We start from the raw sequence: 12,493 nt of genomic DNA on the forward strand, positions 1-12,493 counted from the left end.
GGACGCTACCCATATATTTGTGGTCTCCGTCTTACACACGCAAGAAATAGCAAATTTCTGTTCGCTAGTTTCAATAGCGTGTTGTTAGTTTTAATATTTTAGTGAATTTACCTATTATAATTTTTTTAGGTAAGAATATTATCCGTGCTTAAGTGTTGTCGATTTTTCAATATTTTCATTTTCAAGTAAGATATGTGTTTGTTAAATATCAAAAAATTACAAATGCTCGTATCTAAAATTAAAATATCGAACAAAAGCCAACGCTTAAGCACAGATTATGTTATTATCTTAAAATGTTATATAATATGTCAATTCGCTTTAATATAAAAAATAACAACATAATATACTACTGAAACCAGTGGATGAAGATTTGATATTTCGTAAGTGTATAGGACTGAGTAGCGTGGGTAGCGTTCCTCTTAAGGCTCCCTGTGTCCACAAAAATATGATTTACAGGAAATCGATCCTTTTCTGTAGACATTTGATATATTTTTTTTAACTAATTGAGAGTAATATTCAGCTGTTCGTCGCATTGAACTCCGTTTGATAATTTTTTTTAATCTAAAACTGTATAACATGTCTTCAATAACGGTACAATTATTAAGATTTATTTTTTCAAATTATATTATTTGTTGTTTGCAGTAAAATAAAAAAAAAAACGGAGTCCAATGTGGTCTGTAGAATGTCTTTTTCTTTCAGATACAAATAATAGTTATCAAAATCCAACAATTCTATACGAGGCCCGATAATTATTCCTGTTAAGTCATTTTTATCGACATAATACACCGTATCAATCCCCCTAGATAGGTGTCGGCCAGTAAGTGGATCATAATGCACAAGTCATAACTGCATGCTGACTAAAATATAAAATATAATTTCAAAATTGTATAGAACTGAGGTAAATCTGAAAAACCGGCACCGGGGTCCTAAATAAAAATTAAAAATAAATTGCATCGAAGAAACGTCAACGTTCATTTTAGTTAATTTTTCATTTTAATATTATCACGCGATTTTTAAGGGAACGACAGTTTCATTCGTAATATCGCGAGTCTGTTGTAATATTATTTATAAAATATATTAAATACCGTTTATATACTTTCGTGAGAAAGCATGTCTATGATAATTTATCGATGGTGCGTAATTTGCGTACGATCATAATAATATATTTATAGCTATTTTGAGCTTGCCCACTTACCCAGGGTAGATATTTCGCTGTGTGTGTTTCTCAAAAAGCGTATTGTTTTTAATATTTTTCGTCTCGTTTATCAATTAATCGCAATTGAGTGGTTTTTAGTCGACACTTGCACTTGTTCGTTGCGTGCTATGCGCGTTTTGCGAAGTTTCCCTGTCGATAAAATAACAAACATTACATTACGTTTTCGTATTAGGGCTGCTTACAGAACTGTTTACACATTAATTCCGTCCGATTTAATATACTCAATGTTACAGTTACGCGATCGAGATAATACCGTGAAAATCGAACGCACAAACAATGTGTGTTTGAAAGTGGTAACATTTTTTTGTATAAAAGGTGGGAAAGTGGGTGTCGCTCTGCTGTACAGTAGGTTACAAGTGGGTCACTGTAATTGATTGTGTTAAATTTGAATTCAATGATATAATATCATTGTATAAGAAAAATGATTCTGAACGAAGGCGCTCAGTCAGCCTATGATATTACTAAGTATATTTGATGATATTATTGTGAAAAGATTAATTTATATATTATTTAACCTATTTACGTGGAACCCTGTTGTAAATGTTTCAATCCCTAGGTATGTAAGTTGAATATTTTATAAATATTTAACTACTGAATAATTTGTGAAATTTAAATTTGATACATTTCGTCAAAATTCGAACTTTTAATGCTTATATAAAAAAATTGCGCCTATGTATTTCAATAACGACTGCTATTGTACCAATATATCAGGAGCCTTCTATTAAATTTTTTTTGTCAAACAAATTTTATTGATATTAATAGAAAAAGAATTTAAACGATTGTGAGCGGAGACGGTTTGTCAGTCTGGATATTTTATATAGTTATTGTTTATTATAGCCTATAAGTTGAATTAATATAAATAATATTACTATTTTTTATTCGTTTCTACGGGAATAAATAAAACGTGAGAAATTAAAATCCCGTTTTTTCGTAATCTGACGGTGGTTTTTCCCGTTTAATTGAATAGCTATTGAGAAAAATTGAAAAATGATCTCTCTAAAGTACCATCTTCATCCAATTTGCTAAAAGATGAGATACCATATTATGTTGAAATTGAAGCACTCCTTCTGGTAGACATTTTGTATACGGGAAAAAAAAAAAATTTAAAAAATGAACTCCATTGTGAAACCACTAGCTTCCTCGCTCCGCTTATAATCTAAAATATGTCAGGTGTACCGGAGGAGACCTTATGAAAAATGTCTATCTGATATTCCATCATTTTGTTGAATATTATTGTCGTTAAACAATAATTTTCTACGACATACAGTTACTAATTACTATAATAACCACTTGATTAATTTATAAGTTACTTTAAGTTATTTTTTTTCTTACGGGATCCCATAAATTCGCAGTTCTTTTTGCACGAATAAAATATGTTTTTATACATAAAAAAAAAAATGAAAATAAAATGAACTATTATTTATAATTAGTGATGTTATTAGTAGGACATTTCTGTTAAGAAAAATAAAATCCAACTACTGTGTATCTTAACAATACTAATATATAATTATATTAATTATTTATGATTGATTAAAAGATAAATACAATTTAAAAATATTTCTATAAATATAAAGATTATTCACAATTGAGATTTGTTTTATAAAGATTAATTAATATTATAAGAATAAAGTCAAGCTAATGAAAACTATATTTCTTAACTTAATTTAAAAAAAAAATTTTAACTCTTACAAAAGCAATGAAGAAATCGAGATTGATTGAAAACAAAAAATTAAATTTTTAAATTACATAGGTAAATTTTTGGAAATTTCTCAAAAATTAAATTTTTTAAATTTAAAATCTCTATTTATACTGTTACAATACGTACCTGTTACTCATTGTAAATACTAAAATTTCTGGGGGAAATTCACAATCTCACCGAGCCCATAAATTTAAAATATCTTACAAATAACAAACATATTTTATCGGATAATCCTGTTCGATGTTTAAACAAAGACGTCTGTGCCGTGATTTCTCCAAAAGTTAATGATGGAAAATGGTATGAAAAAAGGTTCAAAAACACAATGTAGAGTTTTAATTACCAACATAATTAATGGATTATCAATTATATAGATAAATTGAATCATTAGTAAATTGATTTAATTTTTATTTTAGCACTATCTAGTTTTAAATATTAAAAAATATAATATATTAGTTATCGACTATCGTTATGTTTGATACATACATAATTCGAGCAAAGGTATTTCCAATTTTATTAGGAAATTGACGGACTGTATACATTCAATCAAATGGATATTATCTAATATAGGCCATTATAAATATTACAATATACCCAAACGCAACGATAATCGGTCTAAAAATAATTATGTTGTACAATTTCAAATTTGTATTATTTTATTTAAATTTGACGTCCCTGTAAATGAAGAAAGACGAAAAAAAATTTTAAAATAGTATTTGATTTTAAATACATATACTTTCAAAAAAGTATTCAAATACTGTGCCCAAGTACTTTTTTTCAAATTTATTTAGAATACGTATTTGAGTACTTAAAAAGTATTTGAATACTTTTACTCAAGTACTTTACTAGGTTAGGTTATATATATGTATATATTTTATGTAAGTTTAAATTAATTAATCAATTACATTGGTATATAAAAAATAATACATTTTGGGTATATAGCGACTTCTGGCTATAACGACGTATTCTTATCGGTCCCTTGGCCGTCGTTATAGATAATACCGTCTGTAAATATTGTAATATTCCGTTTTTTATTACGAATAACCATTCGACTTTTCTTGGTGGACCGAGTTTTGTGCCAGAGACCATATTTATAAATAAAAATACGGGACGAACAATTTTGGCACAAAAAACACTTCCAAAAATCGTTTGAAAATATTTTAAAAAGTGTATAGTGAATGGTAATCCTAATTTTTTTTTTTAAACTCAGTTAAGTTAAATGTTATATGGAAACTTACAATTAACTTATTAACTTAACTTAAGTTATTTATTTCTTTATTTTTTATAAATTTATAAATAGCTAGTTATACAGTTTAAAATAATAAAAGTAAATGATTACGCAACATGTATCATCAATAATAATTGTGTTATATTTATTATTTAATTATTTAAAAATTACCGGAACACGAATTTGATTAAAATTATTTTATTTATTTTATTTTAAAAGATTAAGTTTATACCAATAAAAATCAGTGAAGTTAAAAATTAAGTTAATGAAAATTAACTTGACTTCAATTATTTAAGTCGTTTATGCCCAGGTTTGATATTTTGGAGAAAACGTTTGTCTGTTAGACGTGAAGACGTGTTATTTAATGGGGTTACGGTCTCGTACGGGTTCATAATTTAGTTTTGCGATAAGTGTCTCATACTATGCTGACAATAATAATAATTATTGTTATTGTCTGCCCTTTGTTACACGAAAAAAATGTTCTTTATAACGTTTATCTTATGTTTTAATAATTCGATCTAAAACTGTGAAAACGTAGTCTGGTATTTATTCCGTGAACAGTTTTCTTTTTCCCATTCAAAATAGGTTATAATACGGAGATAAAAGGATCAAAGCGGTATTAATTTCTAAAAATAAAAGGAAAAAAAGCGTCCTGTTTAAAGTTTGTCGAGAGAAACGATGCACAAAAAAAGGACCATGTTCTATACCGTTTTAAATTTTCTCAGCCCCCGATCGACACTTTAATAAGCCATTTTTTTTCTACCCAATCGTTATCGGCTTCGTTATTTTTTACTAATTTTTCTCAGTCGTCTTTTTCTTTATCCACGTAAAAAAAAATTAAATCCGCAACCGTCACGTGTGATGGTTGATGATGACCTTCCACGTAATCGTTAGATAATTACAGTCTTATCAGTCACTCGTTATTTTATGAAAAGCGTGAGTGAAGGGGGAAAAGGCAAAACTCAAAAACTTAGTGGTGCCATGGTAATCCTCCCACCTCCAATTTTGATAACCGTCGAAACAGGAAAACCCATGTCATTTAAATAACTTGAATTCGTAATGTCATACAAACAGGAGAGTGAGATCGTCATTATTATTGTTGTACAGTGTGTGTAAAAGCAGGACCGATGAGCTTCTCAAAATGTTTTTGCTCTTCTTGAAAACAATAATCGTGAAACTTTGCGTCTCGTGTGTATACTTTCGGTCTCTCCGGCTTATTAAACTTTTATTGCACAAACACATAATAACGACGACGACGGCAATTTTATGATGCCGAAATGTTATGTCCTTCAACGTTTTAGCATCAGGGTTAGTCAAAGTTCGTAGGATTTGTGAAGACTTGACCGGTATGTTTGATTAATAATATATTGGACGCAGCTGAGAGTATGGACAGTTTTGTTTAATATTTTCCAAGTATTTAAAAAAGGTGAGCGAATGGGTACCGTTTTTTTTTTTCATTGAAATATTCTTTTAAAATTTGATTTTAAAATATTTTTCTTAGAATAGGTAATTAATTTTCGATGTCTTATGGTTGGTATGTTAGTGAAATGATTATTATTTAAACGAGTGTGAATATGAACTAAAACTTATATTTTATATATTTATATGAAGTCCTACATGTTAAATAAAACATATTTATCAATTTTAAATGACCGGTGAGTTCCTGCATGAACACTTAATTACGTTATATTTAGGGTTTAAAAATTTCATGAGATGTTTCATTGAAATTTTATCAAAAATAAATTTTAAGAAATGCTGTATTATAGCTAAAAGTTTGTTGTCATAAACTTACAGCAAGAAAACATTTTTAAAAGTTTGATTAATGTAATACGAATACTAATAAATAATAGCCAATATAGGGCCTAATTAATATGTGATAAATAATAATTAATAACTATCCGATAATATAATATAATACCATTGTCCATTTTTATACCTAATTTATATAACCATAAACGTGGTGATTGGTAAACCTTGGTTGATAAGTCATTTATTATCAATGTTTCTGGGTGTAATTAATAATCATTTCTAATCCTTGATAACCGAATACGTTTCAAATAATAACGAATATTTTCATAATTTCATTGAAATATTTCAAGAAATGAAGAATTTTCATTGACATTTTTAGATTTCAAAAATTTAAGCAAGATATTTCAAATTCAGAACTCACTGATTGTATTACGTGTAGGTACTTTTCTATCTTATTCGATTAAAATTGTATTTAATTATATAAATATTATTACTAATGTTTCATTGTCTATTGTACTCGAGCGTGACACTGTGACTGCCAGGAGAGAAGTGCAGCCCGTGACCGAGATTCGAACCGGTGACGGTGCGCGTCGTAACCGACGCCTTAGTCTGATCGGTCACTCCCCCCGCCACCAAAAAAAAAATAATAATAATAATAATTAAAACGAAACAAAAGATTCGTTTGATGATGCATTTATTTATTTATTTATATATCATATTTTATTATTTTGACAAACGGAAGGGGAGGGGAGCGAATTTATTGATTTTTATCAAATGATATTAATGATATTTGTGTTATTCATACCAATAGATACATATTATATTTGTAAGTTTTGAGCTTGGGGTTTTAAAAATTCATGAATACGGTAAAAAATTCATAAACGAAAACAGTAATTGGATGAAAAGTTAAAATTGAAATCGAAAACTACTTAAACCATCATCGTATAAATCAGATATCACAGTGCATAATAAATTGATATTTGCATAGCTATTGCTTTATATTTACTTTTCAAACTAGATGCATTTTTTATTTCTTATTTTATTATTTATAAAAAATACCTACCTACCTACTACTACCTACACCGAGTTAATGTTGTTTTCTTTTAACTATTATGAATTATAGTTTCGATTTTTGTACACAACGTACGAATGAGAGGTCAGACATTCAGAGTAAATAAATTATGTTTTATACATACGATTTATACACTCAATGTAACTGAAGACAAGGCAAATGAAATACATTTTGATCAAATCAATATCTTAAAATTTTTTTTTTCAATATAATTTACAGGCTCTTGTGCAACACCTATAGAGTAGGTATAGCGTTTTTTTGTTTTATTTATTTAATACTGAAAATAAAATACTTTAAATTTGTTATAAATTGATATGAAATATTCAAAATAGTAAATTCGGACATTTTTTGAAAAAAAATTACTGTAATAATAATAATAATATTAATTTATCAATTCTCCAATAAATATTATCTGAAACATAACTATAACTTGTAGTCTCTTTTTTATAAGATTTTGAAATCTCTACTCATTCAAGTACAAATTTTTTTTAAATATTTTATTAGAATTTTTTAATAAGTAGGTCGTAGTTATACTTGTTAAAATCGAAATATATTTTTGTTTTAAAAAGTTATTGAATTTCAAATTAATGAGTTGCAAATCAAATAAATCTTAAAGAATTAACCACTTGATTATGATAAATGTTTTTACAATCAAAACTAGTTTTCTAAAAAACCAGATTTACCCACCTTCAGCGATTATCTGATGTGGTGTCTTACTCAAACAAAAATAACAACTAATTTATCAATCGAACATATTCTGGTGATTGCATTTCCCTCGAGTATAATAATATTCTACTTATTTATTTAGCGTGCATTAATTTAAATTTAAAATGGGATTTAGTTCTTGTATTAGAATTATTATTATTTTGGTTAAGATAAAGTGTTAAAAATTCCATATTTCAAAATTAGTTGCGTGCCTATAAAAACAGAATCATCATTTTTTAAGGACATAAATATTGTTATTGCGTTTAAAAGGCAATTTTTAGGGCGATTTAGGTTATTTTTAGATCATTATTTTGTAGAGTTGATAGCAAAAATTATACCAAGATAAATATTAGACAACTAGCTAATTAAATACCTAGCTAGATTGGTATCAAGATATTTCATTTTTATATCATTGAATATTCCATTCAACTTTTATTTGGACAAAACTTTTTATCAAGATTTTTATCTTACAACGGTTATTTTTTTACTAACGATAGACATGTTTTTGGATTCTTGTCTGAGTAATGTGATTAGAGGAGCCATAACCAGGAATGCTTATTTTCTGTCAAAAATATATGAAAGAGTAATAATTATACGTATAAAATACATACATTTAGTAATAACGTATTAATAGTGTTCAGTACCAATTTCAACGCATGACAAGTACGTCTACCCAAAGTCATAGTTGAACGCCCAATAGTAGCTAAAGGTACTAATTATTATAATTTACACAATATATTTTCCGGTTAGAACATCAAAAAACTTGAAGCATCGCATTATATTCAAACAATAAATTAAAATGGCAACAAGAAATTAAAATAAGTAATAAAATAAAAAAAAAAATTTAGAATTTAGAATTTATAAATCAAATTTTTTGTTCCTTTTGTAAAACAAAGTATATAATATACCATTAATAATTAAAATGACATACTGACTCCTACAAATAATATAAATAAGGACAATATTTAAATCATTTTACATGCTAGTTTAATTTTTTACCAAGTAACGTCACCTCAAATGTTTTATCTCCTACTAGGTTTCTCCTATGTGTACAATAGACGTAGGTGCTTAATTTGTACCTAGATAATATCCAATGCTGTGCAAGTTAACGTCAACTCGTATTTTTTTTCGTATATTCGTTAAGTTAAAAATTAACTTTGAAAAAAAGTTACTTAACTTAGTGTAAAGTAAAAATTTTTTAATTTGCAAAATTAAAAATTCCAGACAAATAATATGGTTTATTAGATAGTTTTTCTCTACGCTCAAGAAAATTACTGGGGAAATTTAAAATGATACATCAAAGTAAAAACCTCTTTCAAAAATTTGTATTATTCTTTGGACGACAATTAAATTAATTTAGATACTTTTTAAATAAAATTAACTTGAAGTTAACATGTTAATCTTGAAAAAAAGTAACTCGTTAAGTTAAAAGTTAATTTGAAAAAAAAGTAACGAGTTAATTAACTTGACGTTTTGACTTAATTTTGAATTTTAACTCGTTAATGCCCAGCCTTGAATAGTTATAATATTATTGTATTATGGGCACCATGACAGTATAGGTACAGATAACGTTGAGGTGTTTTCAACGAAAATTTATTATGACCCATTATTAATCACTAAGCTTAGTTATATCTAAAACTCAACACTGATAGTTTTTAGGTAATTGAAATCCGGGCCCTAATTTATTATGGGTATGGATGAAAAAAAACAATTTGTATTATATCATTTATTATATTACACAATATATGACAATATATTTTTTAAACAAAACAAAACAAAACAAAATAAAATATGTTTGGTTGTGTTTCAGCACGGCGTCGGCGTCGAATTCGTTCGGTTTCTACCGGAAACCCATCCGCCGGTGCTCAGCAACGTTTTTTGTGAGCTTGGAGTCTGCGAAAACGTCGTAAGTATTACCAATTTTATTATATTTTCATAATTATTATTGTGTGGCGAGTGGACGACATTACACACTTTATGGCACGTCGTTAGGCACGTTTGGGCCACGGCGTATAAACGATTTAATAATATTATGTTTAAGTCTCTCACTGGCTAAAACGGTAATCGGTTTTACAATGGTCAAGTGTTCTTTCGTCTTTACGTTTGCGTTTTAGTTTTTTTTTTTTTTTTAATAATACTTTAAACAGCTTGGTCTAATAAAAATCTTATTTGTGATGTAAAAAAAATTATATGATGTATCCAAAACCGAATTTCACATATTTTTCCGTGCTTTGCTTGCGCTTGAAAATAAATTTACGCGTTATAGGTATAGCGTTTTAGACTTTTTCCATTAACTGTTTTAATTAAATTTCTAAATATCAACAAAACCGTGCGAACAATATAGTGCGTCTTCCACGTGTTATGACATACATGGTGATTCACTAAGAATGCTCACTCCCATTTTTTATTTGAACAGTACATTTACTCAAATTTTGACTCAATTTCTAAAACATAATAAAATACCTATTTTTCAAATTCTTGGATTTTTTTTATACTAATTAAGGAGTGTTCTGGTGGTGATACAAAATTATGTATTCCGAATAAGCACCCTCCCTTTTTAGCTGTAAGTTATTTGTTTCAATTGACTATAAATAGTGATTTGGTTTTCATTAACAAATCTGATATTGTATCAGAAATAATTTTATAAACAGTGAAAAATAAATAATAAAAACAATCTTAATAATTTGTTTAAAATCTTTTTTTCGGTTTAGTGCACATTCATTGGTAGTTTTTAATGCATAATTTTTTGGTATTACGGCTACAAGTACCTATATCTAAGCCTAGTTTTGTGCATCGATAAAAATATTTATTCATTTTGAGTTTTGAACTAATGAACACAACGTGTAGATAAAACAAGTTTACTATCTATTTTTCCGTCAAAAATACCTCGCTTGGTCGTGAATCGTTAGGACTTAGCACTTCTATTTAAATATCGAACGAAAAGACAAAGTCATAAAACGACAATAAGGACTTTTAATCTTGTTGACTTCACGAATGGGACTTCTGCCGAAAAATGTCGACACCAAGTCAATCCTATGCTACTGCGATTACTACCCAGCTAAGGGTATCGCAGCCGGTCCGTGTTTAGTACAAAAACATGTCTTGCAGAAAAACCTCTCACAATCTGTACAAAAGTAGGATTTCGTTAGTTTTTTTTTTATGATTGTTCAGAAGAAGAGAACATTTTGCCGGTCGGATCAAAGTCCGGTTTCCAAATTTATAATTATTAAAGCTAAAATATGCATTTGAACGATGCATGATATTTGTTTTATTTTTCAAACTTTTTTTCTAGCACTGAAGCTATATGGCATTAATATCAGAAAAAATTTCTCATATATTTCAAATGAAAAACAAATTATCAAAATAATTCGACATAATGCGATGGACGTGAGAGTTTTTCCTGCGAAGTCGTTTTTGTCGATAAAATTACCGTATCAACCCCCTTCCCCCTCTAAATAGGTATCCGGCAGTAAGTGGATCAGCGGAAAAGTATATTTCAATTGACGTAACGACCATAAAACAAAATATTATTTTCAAATTTCATAGAATTGCGGAAAATCGGAAAAACCGACACCGACGTACAATACCGTTAATATAATACAATAATACTCATCCCGAAACCTTGACATCGACTAAACGGGTCGACACGTGGTGGTTTCATCCAATAAAAATTGTTTAAATCCAATGCGGTTGTTTGTTATGTCGTAAAAAATAAGTACGAGACTGAGTCATAATTGAGTAGTACAAATAAACATGAGTGTGAAAAATGCCAACAACTGTCTCGTTACGGACAATGGTTAACGTCGCCATTGGACTCCGTCCCGCTGTGATGATATTCCACGCGAATACGGGGGGGGGGGGGGGTTGATTTTTCAAACACAATACTTTTTATCGAAAAGGCTTTCTGTAGTATTTTCGCTTTTATTTACTGGTTATTTTTTAGTAACTCAAAGTGATTGAGTACTTACATAATTATGTAAAAACTAAGTTTAAAAAAAATATATTTTTACAATTTTTTTTTCGTTATGATTTGTTGAATTAACTTTTTTAGATACCTTGGATACGGGGGAGGATTCTTCATATATAATATTTTTTTTTATCGAAAAGGCGATTTAACGATTTCGGTAGTATTTTGGTTTTTATTTATTGGTTAATTTTTAGTAATTCAAAGTGATTGGGTACATAGTAAGTTTTAAAAAAATATATAATATTTTTTACAATTTTTTTATCTCGTAATGATTTGTTGACGTTTAACTTATTTGAGGGATACCTTGCACTTATCTGATCGTCCAAGTTTTAAATAATTGTCACTAGAATATGTGACTAATAGTTTGAAACTTGGTTTTTGTATCACGGAAAAAAATCTCAAAATAATACTCTGCTTCGAATAAAATTGTTAACATACGTACAATAAGTACTCGATAACAATAAAAATAGTAAAAATTATAAAGGTAGTTTTGTAATAACTTCGAATTATGTAAAAAAAAATGTTAGTACTTTTCGAGAGATAATGTATGTTTACCTTGACCTGACCTAACCGGAAAATCCCAGTTCCACCTTATTAAAGTTTAAAAAATAAACCAATAAAAAAAAAGTGGTAGTTGACTGGACAAAGTAGAAAAGGGCGAGACCGTTTTCGACCAAAAACGTACCCTTCCCTTTTCGGTCAATTCACTTTTCGACCAACTTTAAAAAAGGTCGATTCCCTTTTCGACCAAAATCGTACCCTTCCCTTTTCGGCCGATTCACTTTTCGACCAAAACAAAAAGTTTTGTAATATGATATGTAAAATAAATAAAATAATTCGTATATAATTTCTGTAAATTA

At 28.2% G+C, this 12,493-nt stretch overlaps 1 protein-coding gene across 1 annotated transcript in view; it reads left to right on the forward strand.

Moving 5' to 3' along the window:
• The window catches only part of LOC100570077 (phospholipid transfer protein C2CD2L), a gene marked incomplete at its 3' end in the record, with an annotated part of 128,466 nt that overhangs the window by 102,349 nt on the left and 13,624 nt on the right, over positions 1 to 12,493 (forward strand). The window contains 1 exon segment of the mRNA XM_003246762.4: positions 9,477 to 9,572. Coding sequence (XP_003246810.2) covers positions 9,477 to 9,572 — 96 coding nt within the window.

Source organism: Acyrthosiphon pisum, chromosome X, assembly GCF_005508785.2.
Source record: "Acyrthosiphon pisum isolate AL4f chromosome X, pea_aphid_22Mar2018_4r6ur, whole genome shotgun sequence".
Taxonomy (NCBI): Eukaryota; Metazoa; Arthropoda; class Insecta; order Hemiptera; family Aphididae; genus Acyrthosiphon; species Acyrthosiphon pisum.